General features: G+C 42.9%; 1 protein-coding gene across 2 annotated transcripts in view; it reads left to right on the top strand.

The window, feature by feature from the left end:
- Positions 1-13,031, top strand: part of SMARCAL1 (SNF2 related chromatin remodeling annealing helicase 1) — a 93,514-nt gene that overhangs the window by 36,082 nt on the left and 44,401 nt on the right. For both annotated transcript variants that reach the window (XM_077449647.1, XM_077449648.1), the window contains exon 6: positions 6,829-7,012. In XM_077449647.1, coding sequence (XP_077305773.1) covers positions 6,829-7,012 — 184 coding nt within the window. The remainder of the gene's footprint in view (positions 1-6,828; positions 7,013-13,031) is intronic.

The raw sequence follows: 13,031 nt of genomic DNA, 5'->3' as shown, positions 1-13,031 counted from the left end.
AATGAGATACACCTGATGTACTGAAGGCCTGATCAGATGTGATCAATTTTCAGTGATTGGCACCATAGTTTGTAGACTCTATAACTTTCACAAAGACCAAATAATATCCACTAATGTGGGTTATTTTTACCAAAGATATGTAGCAGTATAAATTTTGGCCAAAATGTATGAAGAAAAATTACTAATTAGCAAAAATTTATGACAGAAACAAAGAAAAAGATATTTTTTTCACAAAATTTACATTTAATTTTATTTATAGCACAAAAAATAAAAAACCCACTAGTGATTAAATACCACTAAAAGAAAGCTCTATTTGTGTGGAAAAAAGGACGCAAGTTTCATATGGGTACAGTGTTGGATGACTGAGTAATTGTCTTTCAAACTGTGAGAGCGCTGAAAGCTGAAAATTGGTCTGGTCAGGAAGGGGGTGTAAGTGCTCTGTATTGAGGTGGTTAAGAACGTTAAGCTTCGTAAACAATTATTTGCAAAATAGACTCATTCCGGAGATAAACCTTCTTTTTCATGAGCTCCATTTAGCAGAGTAAATATGTACATTTCCCGCAGCAAAATCCAGCTGTGTCTGCACACACATAGACCGGCTCTACAGCACCCGTACCGCGAGGCCGCCACAGCCGCTGTGCTGGAATTCAACGCAGTTTATTACTTACATTACTTACAACACCCAAACATTGTATATCTTTTTAAGCAGAGGCCCTAGAGAATAAAATAGTTGGTGTTGCAATCTTTTAATGTCGCACACTATTCACGCAGTCATTTTTCAAATTTTCAAATGAAATTTTTTTTGGGGGAAAAAATACAGTTTAACCACTTGTTTACCCGTGCACTTTCACACCCTTCCTGCCCAGGCTAATTTTCACCTTTCAGCGCTCTCACATTTTGAATGACAATTGCGTGGTCATGTAACACTGTACCCATATGACATTTTTATCTTTTCTTTTTTTTTCTTTTTTTTTTTAGACGGTGCTTTCTTATGTTTTTTTTTTTTTTTTTTTTTCTTTCTTTTGGTGCTATTTATTCACCACTGGGGTTTTTATTTTTTGCTGAATAAACATTTTCTTACTTTCTGTTACAAAGATTTGGAAATAATACATTTTCTTCTGCACTGATGTTACATAGTAGGTGAGGTTGAAAAGACACAAGTCCCTCCAGTCCGACCCATGTGTGTGATTATATGTCAGTATTACATTGTATATCCCTGTATGTTGCGGTTGTCCAGGTGCTTCTCTAATAGTTTCTTGAAACCACCGATGCCCCCCGCTGAGACCACCGCTCTTAGACCCCTTTCACACCACACCGCACCTTGCGTCGGCGGTAAAACGCCGCTATTTTTAGCTGCGTTTTACCGCCGGATTTGCGGCGCATTTCGGCCGCTAGCGGGACGCTTTTACCCCCGCTAGCGGCAGCGAAAGGGTTAAAACCGCCGGCAATACGCCGCAATAGCGGCGTTTTGCCGGCGGCATTACAGCGCTGCCCCATTGATTTCAATGGGCAGCAGCGGTGGAGGAGCGGTAAACGCACCGCTCCTTCACCGCTCCAAAGAAGCTGCTGGCAGGACTTTTTTCTGACGTCCTGCCAGCGCACCGCTGCAGTGTGAAAGCCCTCGGGGCTTTCACACTGCACACAATGGTGCAGCTTCTTTAGGGCGTTTTGCAGGCGCTATTTCTAACGCTATAGCGCCTGCAAAACGCCCTGGTGTGAAAGAGGTCTTACTGTAAACAACCCTCTACGTAGTTTAAGGTTAAACCTCTTTTCTTCTAATTTTAATGAGTGGCCACGAGTCTTGTTAAACTCCCTTCCGCGAATAAAGTTTTCTCCCTATTGTGGGGTCACCAGTACGGTATTTATAAATTGAAATCATATCCCCTCTCAAGCTCCTCTTCTCCAGAGAGAATAAACTTTCCTCATAACTAATATCCTCCAGACCCTTTATTAGCTTTGTTGCCCTTCTTTGTACTCGCTCCATTTCCAGTACATCCTTCCTGAGTACTGGTGCCCAGAACCGGACAGCATAGTCCAGGTGCGGCCGGACCAGAGTCTTGTAGAGCAGGAGAATTATCGCTTTATCTCTTTTAATGCCAATATTCTGTTTGCTTTGCCTGCCATTGCTGAGCTTATCATCTACTAGGACCCCCAGGTCCTTTTCCATCCTAAATTCCCCCCAGAGGTTCTCCCCCCAGTGTATACATTGCATTCAGGTTTTTGCCACCCAAATGCATGAATGAATGGAATGATGGGCGCTGATGAGGCTGCACAGATGGGCGCTGATGAGGCTGCTCTAATGAGGCTGCACTGGTATGCGTTGATGCGGCTGCACTGTTGGGCACTGACGACGAGGTACTGACTATGACACTGAGTTTCTGTTACAAAGATTTGCAAATAAGTAATTTTTCTTCTGCGCTGATGAGGCTGCACTGATGTGCGCTCATGGGGCTGCACTGATGATCAGTGTAAATGCTGTACTCGCTGTACCCTGGCAAATCGGCACTCTCCAGACCAGGCAACATTTTTTTCCAATCTTCTATTGTCCAATTTTGGTGATCCTGTGCAAATCGTAGCCTCAGTTTCCTGTTCTTAGCTGACAGGAGTGGCACCTGGTGTGGTCTTCTGCTGTTGTAGCCCATCTGCCTATTCACCTCTGACCTCTACAGGGCATTTTCCTCCTCACAACTACCGTTAAACTGTTTTTTTTTTTTTTTTTCCCTGCCATTCTCTGTAAACTCAAGAGATGGTTGTGTGTGAAAATGCCAGTAGATCAGCAGTTTTGAAATACTCAGACCAGCCGTCCGGCACCAATAAACATGCCATCTTCAGAGTCTCTTAAATGCCCTTACTTCCCCATTCTGATGCTCAGTTTGAATGTCAGCAAGTCGTCTTCACCACGTCTAGATGCCTAAATACATTGGGTTGCTGCGAAGTAAATAAAGTGGCTGGTGAGTGTGTATATATAGTGTATGCTATAAAAAAAATCACCAAATTATCCATAGCAACACAATAATAAACACAAATATATTTCAGCGGAATGAATCTACCTGTAAGAGATGACTGAAGGGATAAGCAGGCCTCTATTATCCTGCCAGGCACCCTCTGGGAGATCTGCCAATCCTGTTTGCCACAAGGGTTTAGTTTAGAGTGAGTTGTTTGGTGTTAGAATGTTTAGGTCTGGACTAATACTGTATAGACACGTGCAATTTGTTTAGTTCCAAATTTTGTTTTTTAACGAATTTAGACAAATTCGTTAATTCCAAATTTCCAAATTTTTCAATTTCTGAATCTCAAAATTTGTGAAGTTAGGAATTTCCGAAATTCCGAATTTTCGGAAATTCGAAATTCAGAAAAACAGAAAGAAAATCTGTTTAATTCTAAATAATAACTAACTATTAAATTTATAGGTATTGGAATTCCTTTTCAAATTTGGCTGTTAGTGAACGTAACGAGTACGAATTTATCCGAAGTTACGAATTATCTGAACAAACGAATGCCGCATCTAAACAAATGGAACGTAACAATCTAATAATAATAATTATAATTTTTATTATTATTAATTATTAATTCATAATTTAAATTCAGAAAATTCGAAAATTCAGAAATCCCTAAAACTGAAAATTTGTAAATCCGAAAATTCGTAAATCTGAAAGTCGGAAATCCGAAAATTCAAAATTCGTAAATCCAAAATTCGGAAAATTCAAAATTCGTAAATTCGAAATGAGAAATTTTTTACGAATTTTCGATTTTACGAATTTCTGAAAAAAAAATTTCTGAATTTTTACATTTTAGATTTTTTTGAATTTTCTCATTTCGAATTTACGAATTTTGAATTTTCAGAATTTTGGATTTACGAATTTTGAATTTTCGGATTTCCGACTTTCAGATTTACGAATTTTCGGATTTACAAATTTTCAGTTTTAGGAATTTACGAATTTTCGATTTTCTGAATTTAAATTATTAATTAATAATTAATAATTATAAAAATCAAACAAACGAAAATGAACAAATGTTTTGTCAGTGCACATGTCTAATACTGTATGTGAAAAACAGACCCAAGCTTCTGTAAAAGAGAAGTCTGGGCTTTTAAGAGAACAAACCTACATCAGTGAATCTGGAAAGTATTCACAGCACTTCACTTTTTCCATTGTCATTTATACAACAATCAGTGCTATACAAATGTACTGATTCCTGTATAAATGACACTGGCAGTGAAAGGATTAACCACTAGGTGGCAGTGTAGGAAGTGTATTCTATGGGCCTGTTACTAACTGTGGGGGGCATGGCTGTGTTTTACAGATCACTGATCTCTGCTCCAATCACACCTCTTAAAGGGCAATGTACAGGTACGTGATTCTGCCTGTACGTGCCCTTCTGCCGACGTATATCGGCGTGAGGTGGTCGGGAAGCGGGTAAAAGGCTAATGCCCCGTACACACGGTCGGAAATTCCGACGGAAAAAGTCAGATCGGATTATGTTGTCAGAAAATCCAATCCTGTGTGGGCTCTATCGGACTTTGTTGTTGTTGGAAATTGTTGTCGGAAATTGTTATCGGAAGTAACGATGGAAAAAGTTTGAGAGCTGGATCTAAAATTTTCCGACAGCAAAATCCGATCGGACTTTTTCCGATCGTATGTAGAGAATTTAGAGCTGCACGATTCTGGCTAAAATGAGAATCACGATTTTTTTTGCTTAGAAGATAGATCACGATTCTCTCACGATTCTCGCGGCATAACATCATCTTTCACATTGAACCAAAAAAAAAAATTGTGCTAACTTTAGGTTCGGTTCACACAGGGGGCGACACGAGGCGACAAGACTTGCCGTGCCGCGACCTGACAAGTCGCCCCCGTTCTGTACTACGGAACTGTTCTAAGAGGAGCGACTCGAGTCGCTCCGACTTAGAAAAAAGGTTCCTGTACTACTTTTGGGCGACCTCGGGGCGACTTGCATTGACTTCTATACAGAAATCATTTGCAAGTCGCCGCTGAGGTCGCGGCAGGTCGCGGCGAGGCAAGTCGTGTCGCCTCGCATCGCCCCCTGTGTGAACCGAGCCTAATGTTTCGTTTTTTATTTATTTATTGAAGTGTATTTTTCCCAAACAATTGCATTTGAAAGACTGCTGGGCAAACACAGTGTGACATAAAATATTGCAGCAATTGCCATTTTATTCCCTAGGGTCTCTGCTACAATTATATATATATAATATTTGGGGGTTCCAAGTAATTTTCTAGCAAAAAAATATTGATTTTAACATAAGAAAGAAGTGTCAGAAAAAGATTTAGACTTCAAGTGGTTAAACTTCCTGCATTTACACGTGGCTGAAAGCTTGGCAGACTGCCCAGATTATTTGTTTACACAAGAAGTTCTTTCCCTTTGATCTAAGAAGTAAGTTCGTTACAATGTTTCAAGTTCTAAATTTGGCAGATTGCCCGGGATGCTTTCTTTTGACAGCTGAGTGAGCAGATAATCTCTCCACTTCTTTATATGAAAGAATCGCCTACTCTCAGCGGCAGAGATCGTCAGGGAAGTGAATCGAGATTGCGTTTTTTTTAATGATTAATCGTGCAGCTCTAAGAGAATTCCGAAGCACAAAGTGCCGCGCGTGGTCAGAAAAAATTTGGAGACGAAAGCTATTGGCTACTGGCCTCTATGTAGTTCCGTCATACGTGTATAACGTCACCTCGTTCCGAACGATCGGATTTTCCGACAACTTTGTGCGACTGTGTGTATGCAAGACAAGTTTCGTCCAAAATCCGTCTGAAAAAAGCAAAACGGGTTTTGTGGTAAGAATGTTCGACCGTGTGTATGGATAAGAGATTTAAAAAAAACAAAAAACTCAAACATGTTATGCCTACCTTTATACTGTTGCACAGAGTGGCCCCTGAACCTCCTCTTCTGAGGTCCCCCCTGCCGACACTCTTGGATCCTCCTCTTCTGTGTGCCACCATTGAAATCCGCTTCCTATGAGGGGTGCTCATGTCGGCTCGCTCCCAAGCTGGGCTGTGTGTGTCCATGGACACACACAGCCTGGATCAGTCCTGCCTCTGCTCACAGAATTTGATTGACAGTGGCAGGAGCCAGTGGCTCCCGCTGCTGACTCTTTTTCCTGTGAATACAGGGAGAGAGCTGCTGCAGACGGCAGGTCGCTGGATCGAGTGAGGACTCGAGTAAGTTTAGGGTGAGGGGGCGATAAATCTACTGGGACATTTATTACCTTAAAGCAGTTGTATAGTTGAATTTTTAACTTTGACCTACAGGTAAGCCTATAATAAGGCCTATAATAAGGCTTTCCTGTAGGTAAAAAGAAAATCTCCTAAACCTGTACGCTTTAGGAGATATTCCCCTCGCAATGAGCCGCTGACTTCAGCGGCGCATGCGCTCCGGGGATTCTCGGCTGAAAATCCGGCAGATGCCAGACCCTGCCAGGGAGAAAACTCCTGCGCGCGGGAGTGACAACATCGCAGCTCCAGCCACTCACAGCCCCGGAACCACGATACCCGGAAGACACGCCAAGGGAACATGCGGTGCATACTAGCTCATTATGCCTTTTCCCTTACAGGTGTAAAAAAAAAAAAAAAAAGTCAGCGGGTTTACTCTCGCTTTAATGCATTAAAGGTTAAAAAAAATCCTGGTTTTAGTACAACGTTAAATGTTTCAGTCATGTCCTCCCTTTCTCTTTGCCCCTTGAAGCTTCCTGAGATGCGTTATCCCTCATACCTCTCACCATTGTGTTTCCCGTCTCTGGTCTCATCCTGTCTTATCAATCTCTTTTTGTAAGCGAGGTCTCCATATTGCTAATGAACCTTCTGGCTTGTTTTGCAGTGGAAGCCATTTTCCGCATCCAGCAGGTGGAAGTGGAGCCTCTCCCCAGGTGGGTAGCGCAGGCCTTCGCGGCTCAGTTTGAGAAGACATCTTTAAGTCGTGCCGAGATCCCGGATGTGGATTTGTCTTCTGTGGATTCAAAACTTGTCAGCAGCTTGATGCCGTTCCAGAGGGAAGGTGTCAGGTAGGTACCAGTTTGATGCAGGGCTTTATTTGTCATTTTTTTTTTTTTTTTATGTCTGGTCTCTCTGGGATTGCTATTTATAGGGACCCGTTCAGGACAAAGAGACCACATTATAACTCACTCCTTCATCACTCCTTCATCGAACCCTTGCAGTTCCTTCCTCTGTCATAGGTACTACTAAAATACTAGGTGTTGGCTAATGTTGGATCTCACATGGAGTGGTGACCTCCCTCATTGTAACAGTGCTCATGCCTAGCAATTGGCTCTTAGGCCCCAGCACTGCGTTGTGGCAGAAGGTCACATATTCCCCCATAGATGGAACCACTGGGTATTTTGCAGAAGAGGTGAGTGGTCGGGGGTGCGCTTTGTACAGACTTGCTCTGTAGAGTGACAGCGTTTGTTTAAAGGGATACTAAATACGCGCTGTTTAACTACCTCAATACAGGGCACTTACACTCCCCTTCCTGCCCAAGCCAATTTTCAGCTTTCAGCGATGTCGCTGTTTGTTCCCACGGATAGAGCTTTCTTTTGGTGGTATTTGATCACCTCTGCGTTTTTTTTTATTTTTTGCTAAACAAAAAAAAAGACCTAAAATTTTGAAAAAAATAAAAATAAAACTTTTTCTTTTGTTTCTGTTATAAAATTTTGTAAACCAAGTTTTCTCCTTCACTGATGGGCACTGATAAGGCGGCACTGGTGGGCACTGATAAGGCGACCCTGATGGGCACTGGTAGGCAGCACTGATGGGTGGTACTGATATGCAGTTGGGCATTGATAGGTGGCACTGGTGGGCACTGATAGGTGATACTGATGAGCACTGAAAGGCTGCACTGATGCATACCTATGGGTGGCACTGATGCGTGGCACTGATAGATGGCATTGTTTGCCATCACTGATGGCACTGGCAGGCATTGGGGATGGGTACTTTTTGGTAGCTGCCTGGCACTGATTGGCATTTCCCTGGTCCTCTAGGGTGGCATACCTGGTGGTCCAGTGTGGTGGTCCTGGGTGGGTATACGCGGGGGGGCTGCGCTGATAAACAATCAGCACAGCCCCCTCAGTCAGGAGAGCAGCCGATTGGCTCTCCTCTACCCGTGTCTGTCAGACACAAGTGAGGAAAAGCCGATCAACGCCTCTTCCTGTTTAAATCGTGATCAGTCGTGATTGGACACCGCTGATCACGTGGTAAAGCGCCTCCGTCAGAGCCTCTTTACCGAGATCGGTGTAACGTTGTGTCAGACTGACACGCCGCATCACGAATCGCTACGATGTGCACGCGAGAGCGGTTGTTCTGGGAATCCACCCAGAACGAGAGCCTCACCACCCCGTCCAGCCGCCATTTGACGGTCGGGGGGCGGAAAGCGGTTAATGAACATTGTCCCTTGTATTTCTGGATGGGGATGTTGGCACTGTAATTATTTTTTATAAAAGAAACACCTTTTTCCTAATCAATATACAGCTGTCATATGACCAAGATCTTGCCCAGCATGTCTGCAGGAAAACATAAGTAGGAGGAGCTGCCAGTCACATGTTAAAAAAAAAACAGCCTTTGGGGTACAGATTAAAAATAATTAATCTCAATAAACTATTTTAAATAATCATACATATATATATATTTGAAATTGAATCCAGGCTTTGTCTTAGAATGACAGGGAGATGAAGCCTCCATCAATCTACATTTAATATCCCACCTCCCCATTATGTTTAGCTGGTTAGAGGTCATGGAGGAGAAGGAAGGAGGGAGTGGGCTGTCATTTACCACTATGTATGCGCCCACATGTGCGACTCTATAGTCACATGGGCTGCTCAGATGTGATTGGGAGGAAATTCTCAGCATAAAAATTCACTGAAAACTGAGCATGTGCAGAGCTGCCAACACTGCCCTGCAAAATCCAAAACCGTAGTGGGGACATGTACAGAAGGCAGAAAAATAGAGAGCAGCAGGATCAACCAGGATTTTGGCAGAATGCAGGAAACAAATCTCATAGTGACTGAGTGAGTATGAACAGCATGTAATACACCATTTATTGAATGTAAGGAATGTAAACACCCCTTGTAATAGAAATAAGGATGACAGGTCCTCTCTATGAAGAAATCTGGGGTTAAAAAGAGCCCAAATCTTTACCTTTTAAAAGCAGAAGATGGGGAATTTTTTTTTTTTGATCTTTCACTTAAAAAAAAAAAAAAAAAAAAGCTTTCTTCCAGCCTATATGGAAAGTGATGTCATGATGTTGCTCTGGTCCTCGAAGGCCATAGAGCCGATCAAAGAATGTCAACTTTACAAAAGCCTGTGGGAGCAGCCGGCCGCACCGATGGATTGTTTCTTGGGCGAACTGGTGGAAACGGTAAGCCCGAGAAACACCAGAGAGCATCAGGAGGGGGGTGTGCGATTTCACCCCCTACCCCGCCCCCCCGTTTGCTGGTGTTTCTCTGAAACTTTTTGGGTCGGCTTTCTCATCAGCCGCCTGGACCGGAAAGACAGCCGCCTGCAGACAAAAACGGTACAGAGTTATGGCTGATAGCTTCAGCCATAATCCTGGTAAACCACTTGCAATCCGCAACATATATATATATATATATATATATATATATATATATATATATATACGTAATGCAGTCGGCGAGTCGTTAATAATTATTTAAAAAACATAATAAAAAGAATATAACAATATAATTTATATAATAATAAAATACTCACAGCAGTTTTTTTTATGATACAAAGTGTTTAGTAAACTGCATGTTATAAAGTTAGTTTAAATGTGCTGTAAATCTGAACCCCAGGCAGATTTAAGAGATGCAAATGAATGCAGCTCTGTATTTATTTATACATCATTAAATTTATTTTTCACAAATGCTAGCAGTATATTATACAGAATTTATACAGCACAAACAGTCTGCACCGTACTTTACAATATAGAAGGCGCTGGTGTAGAAAGGAGGCTTTCGGGTTCCTGGTGAACTGGGCTGAGTTCTCAGTTGGTTACCGTCTCTTTAGCAGGGACGGACTGCATCTAAATGGGGAGGGTGCAGCTCGGATGGGAGAGAAGAAAGCCGAAAAGTTAGAGGGGCTTTTAAACTAGGCAATGGGAGGGGGGACATGGGAGGATCCAGATGTAGAGTTAGCCAGCGTGGAACCAATTTCAGGGGGTAGTATTGGGGGCATTAGTGGTAAGTTGACTAAAGTACCTAAACTTCAGGTAAGTAAATTAACAAGTACAAATTTCAGCCTCAGAACAACCAACAAGGAGATAGTATGCGACCGGGCAAAACTATGAGGCTTGTTCACTAATGCCAGGAGTCTGGCGGACAAGATGGGAGAACTAGAGCTGCTGTTTTATAAGGAGGATTTTGATTTTGTGGGAATTTCAGAGACATGGATCAAACAGCACTCTTGATTGGCTGCCTGACAACCATTCAAGCATATTCCCTATATCTCAGAGATAGGGAGGGTAATTAGGAGGGGGGGAGGGTGCCTATATATTAAGAATGATGTACAAGTGATTGTGAGGGACAACATCACTAATGGAGCATGGGAGGAGGTGGAATTTTTATGGGTAGAGGAAACCATGGGGAAAGTAAGCTGTAGGCCCCCTAACCAGAGGGAGGAGGGGGAGGCGGACCTCCTATCACAGTTTGTAATGGCGGCAAGGATGGGAAATGTCATTATAATGGGAGATTTTAATTATCATTAAAAGCTCGCCATTTCCTAAATGTCTTGCAGAACAATTTCATGGGTCAGATGGTAAATGCACCAACAAGAAACAAAGTGTTACTAGACCTACTGATTACCAACAATGCAGACCTGATCGCAGATGTGGAAATACGGGGAAATTTAGGAAAGAGCGATCACTGGTCAATTTTTTTCAGCATAAATCACACAAATAGGAAACATAAGGGTAATACTAAGACACTGAATTTCAAAAGAGCCAACTTCCCTAAACTGCGTTGCTTGCTAGAAGGTATTTAATAAAGGTATTGGACAGTGCATCCCAATAGGAAATACATTTAAAAGAGCTAGCAAAAGTCCTGGGTGGCTTAACTCAAGCGTAAAAAAGCACGTAAAAGCAAAGGAGAAGGCCTTCAAATAGTACAAGGCTGAGGGGTTATCTCAGCATTCCAACTTTACAAATAATGCAATAATAAATGTAACGGTGCAATCAGGGCGGCTAAGATAGAACACAAAAAGGCACATAGCGGATGAGAGTAAAAAAAAACAAGAAATTCCTTAAGTATATAAATAGTACGAAAGGGAGGTCAGAACATATTTGCCCCATAAAGGATGATGAAGGGAATTTGGTTACAAAAGGTTTTGAATTTATTCTTCTCCTCAGTCTTCACGAGGGAACCGGGGGGGGTTCAGTAACCAAGACTGCAATGTTTATATCCTCATGACCCGTCACAGGAAGCACCCTCATGGCTAACAGAGGATAGAAATAGACTTGAAAAACGTAAAGTTAATAAGTCACTGGGACTAGATGGCTTACACTCAAGGGTCCTTAAAGTGATTGTAAACCCTCTGTTATTTTCACAAAAAAAAAATGTCATACATACTTCTGGGGTCCCCCAAAGGCTCTCGTGGCTCCTCCTCACATCAGATGACTCCCTAGGAGAAGCGATCTCCCAGGGGGGTTAGCTCAGGGGCGCGTCCGAGTCCAGCGTTTGCGTCCATAGACACGAATGCTGGACTCACCCCCGGTGCTGTGTCATTGGATTTGATTGACAGCCACGGGAGCCAGTGGCTTCGCTATCAACCTATCCAGTCAAGAGCCGGGACCCCGTGGAGAGAGGGAGAACGTTTCTCCGCCCACGGAAGTTCGAAGCTCAGGTAAGTAAAATGGGTGGGGAGGGGGCTGGGGGGCCAGTCACTGCCAGGTGTTTTTTCACCTTAATGCGTAGGATGCATATTTTATTTACTTAAAACCAGTTAACACATCGGCGTTGTGTATAAAAATCTGTGTAAACTAAGAATCTTCTGCAGTAGCGCATGAATGCGCTGTGGCATCACAACTTCCAGCTCCCTCCAACGCGTTTCGTCTCAAATTACGTCAACGGGTGCATGAAAGTGTGAATACAAACTGATTCATTCGCAAAAAATGTGCTACATCTAACTACATGGTGCTGCAGCACATTACAATCTGTCACACGTGGAAAGTCATGGGTTTGCAGATGCCTGGGGGGGTGGCATTATCTATTAAAGGTACCACTGCGCATCTGCTAAGGGTGCACCCCTTTTTTCTACGCGTGAGGAAAGCGTGTGATTTTTTTATTTTTATTTGCGCACGTTCTCAACGTGCACAGATGTGAACTTATTTACACATGTGCCTACCATACTCCTGAGAATAGAATTTGTACGGAGTCAGTTGCGCTGAACTACCCTATCCTCTCCCCCGCCCTTCTGTAGGGTCTGTGAGCTATGAATAGAGCCAGTGACACATCAGCGCTCGCTGTCTGCAGTGCCCGGAGTTAATGCAGCGTAATTAGTCCTGGTCATACCAGAGAACTATTGATTTTATGCACTGCAGGAGAAACATTTACAGCCAAAGGGGTAAATGAGCTGGAAGAGGAAAGGGCCATTTAATGCATAAAACATGCTGGGAGGACGCGCCGAGCTGTGAAAATAGACATGCATGGGCAAACACCGGAACGCTGGTTTTCGGTGAACTAAAAGCCCCAGCATGCTTTACCCAGGAGTCAAGGTGGAGAGGTGCGCACCACATGGCCGAAAATCATCAGTATTTATTTTTCTCTTGTTGTCGGTAGCTGATCGCTCGTAGCGGGGGAGGGGGTGAACGGACATTGGGAAATGATATCAGGTCTAAAAATATTTTGTTACCTAATTCTTGTATAACTTTCACGCTTGTATGAATATGAACGTGCTGCCAGCGCTGACAGCTGCATAGTAATAGCCGAAATCAGCTAGCCGACCCGTCCTGCATGTTTATCAGCAGAGGTCTCCTGAGGATATACTGGACCGCCATTGTTAAAGTAGACTGATACTACAATAGCGAAGCAACACGTA

This window comes from Lithobates pipiens, unplaced genomic scaffold (genome assembly GCF_037356315.1).
Source record: "Lithobates pipiens isolate NorthernLeopardFrog02 unplaced genomic scaffold, aLitPip1_a1.2 Scaffold_22, whole genome shotgun sequence".
Taxonomy (NCBI): domain Eukaryota; kingdom Metazoa; phylum Chordata; class Amphibia; order Anura; family Ranidae; genus Lithobates; species Lithobates pipiens.
Note: the sequence above shows the minus strand (reverse complement) of the source record. Positions and strands in the feature narration are given on the sequence as shown.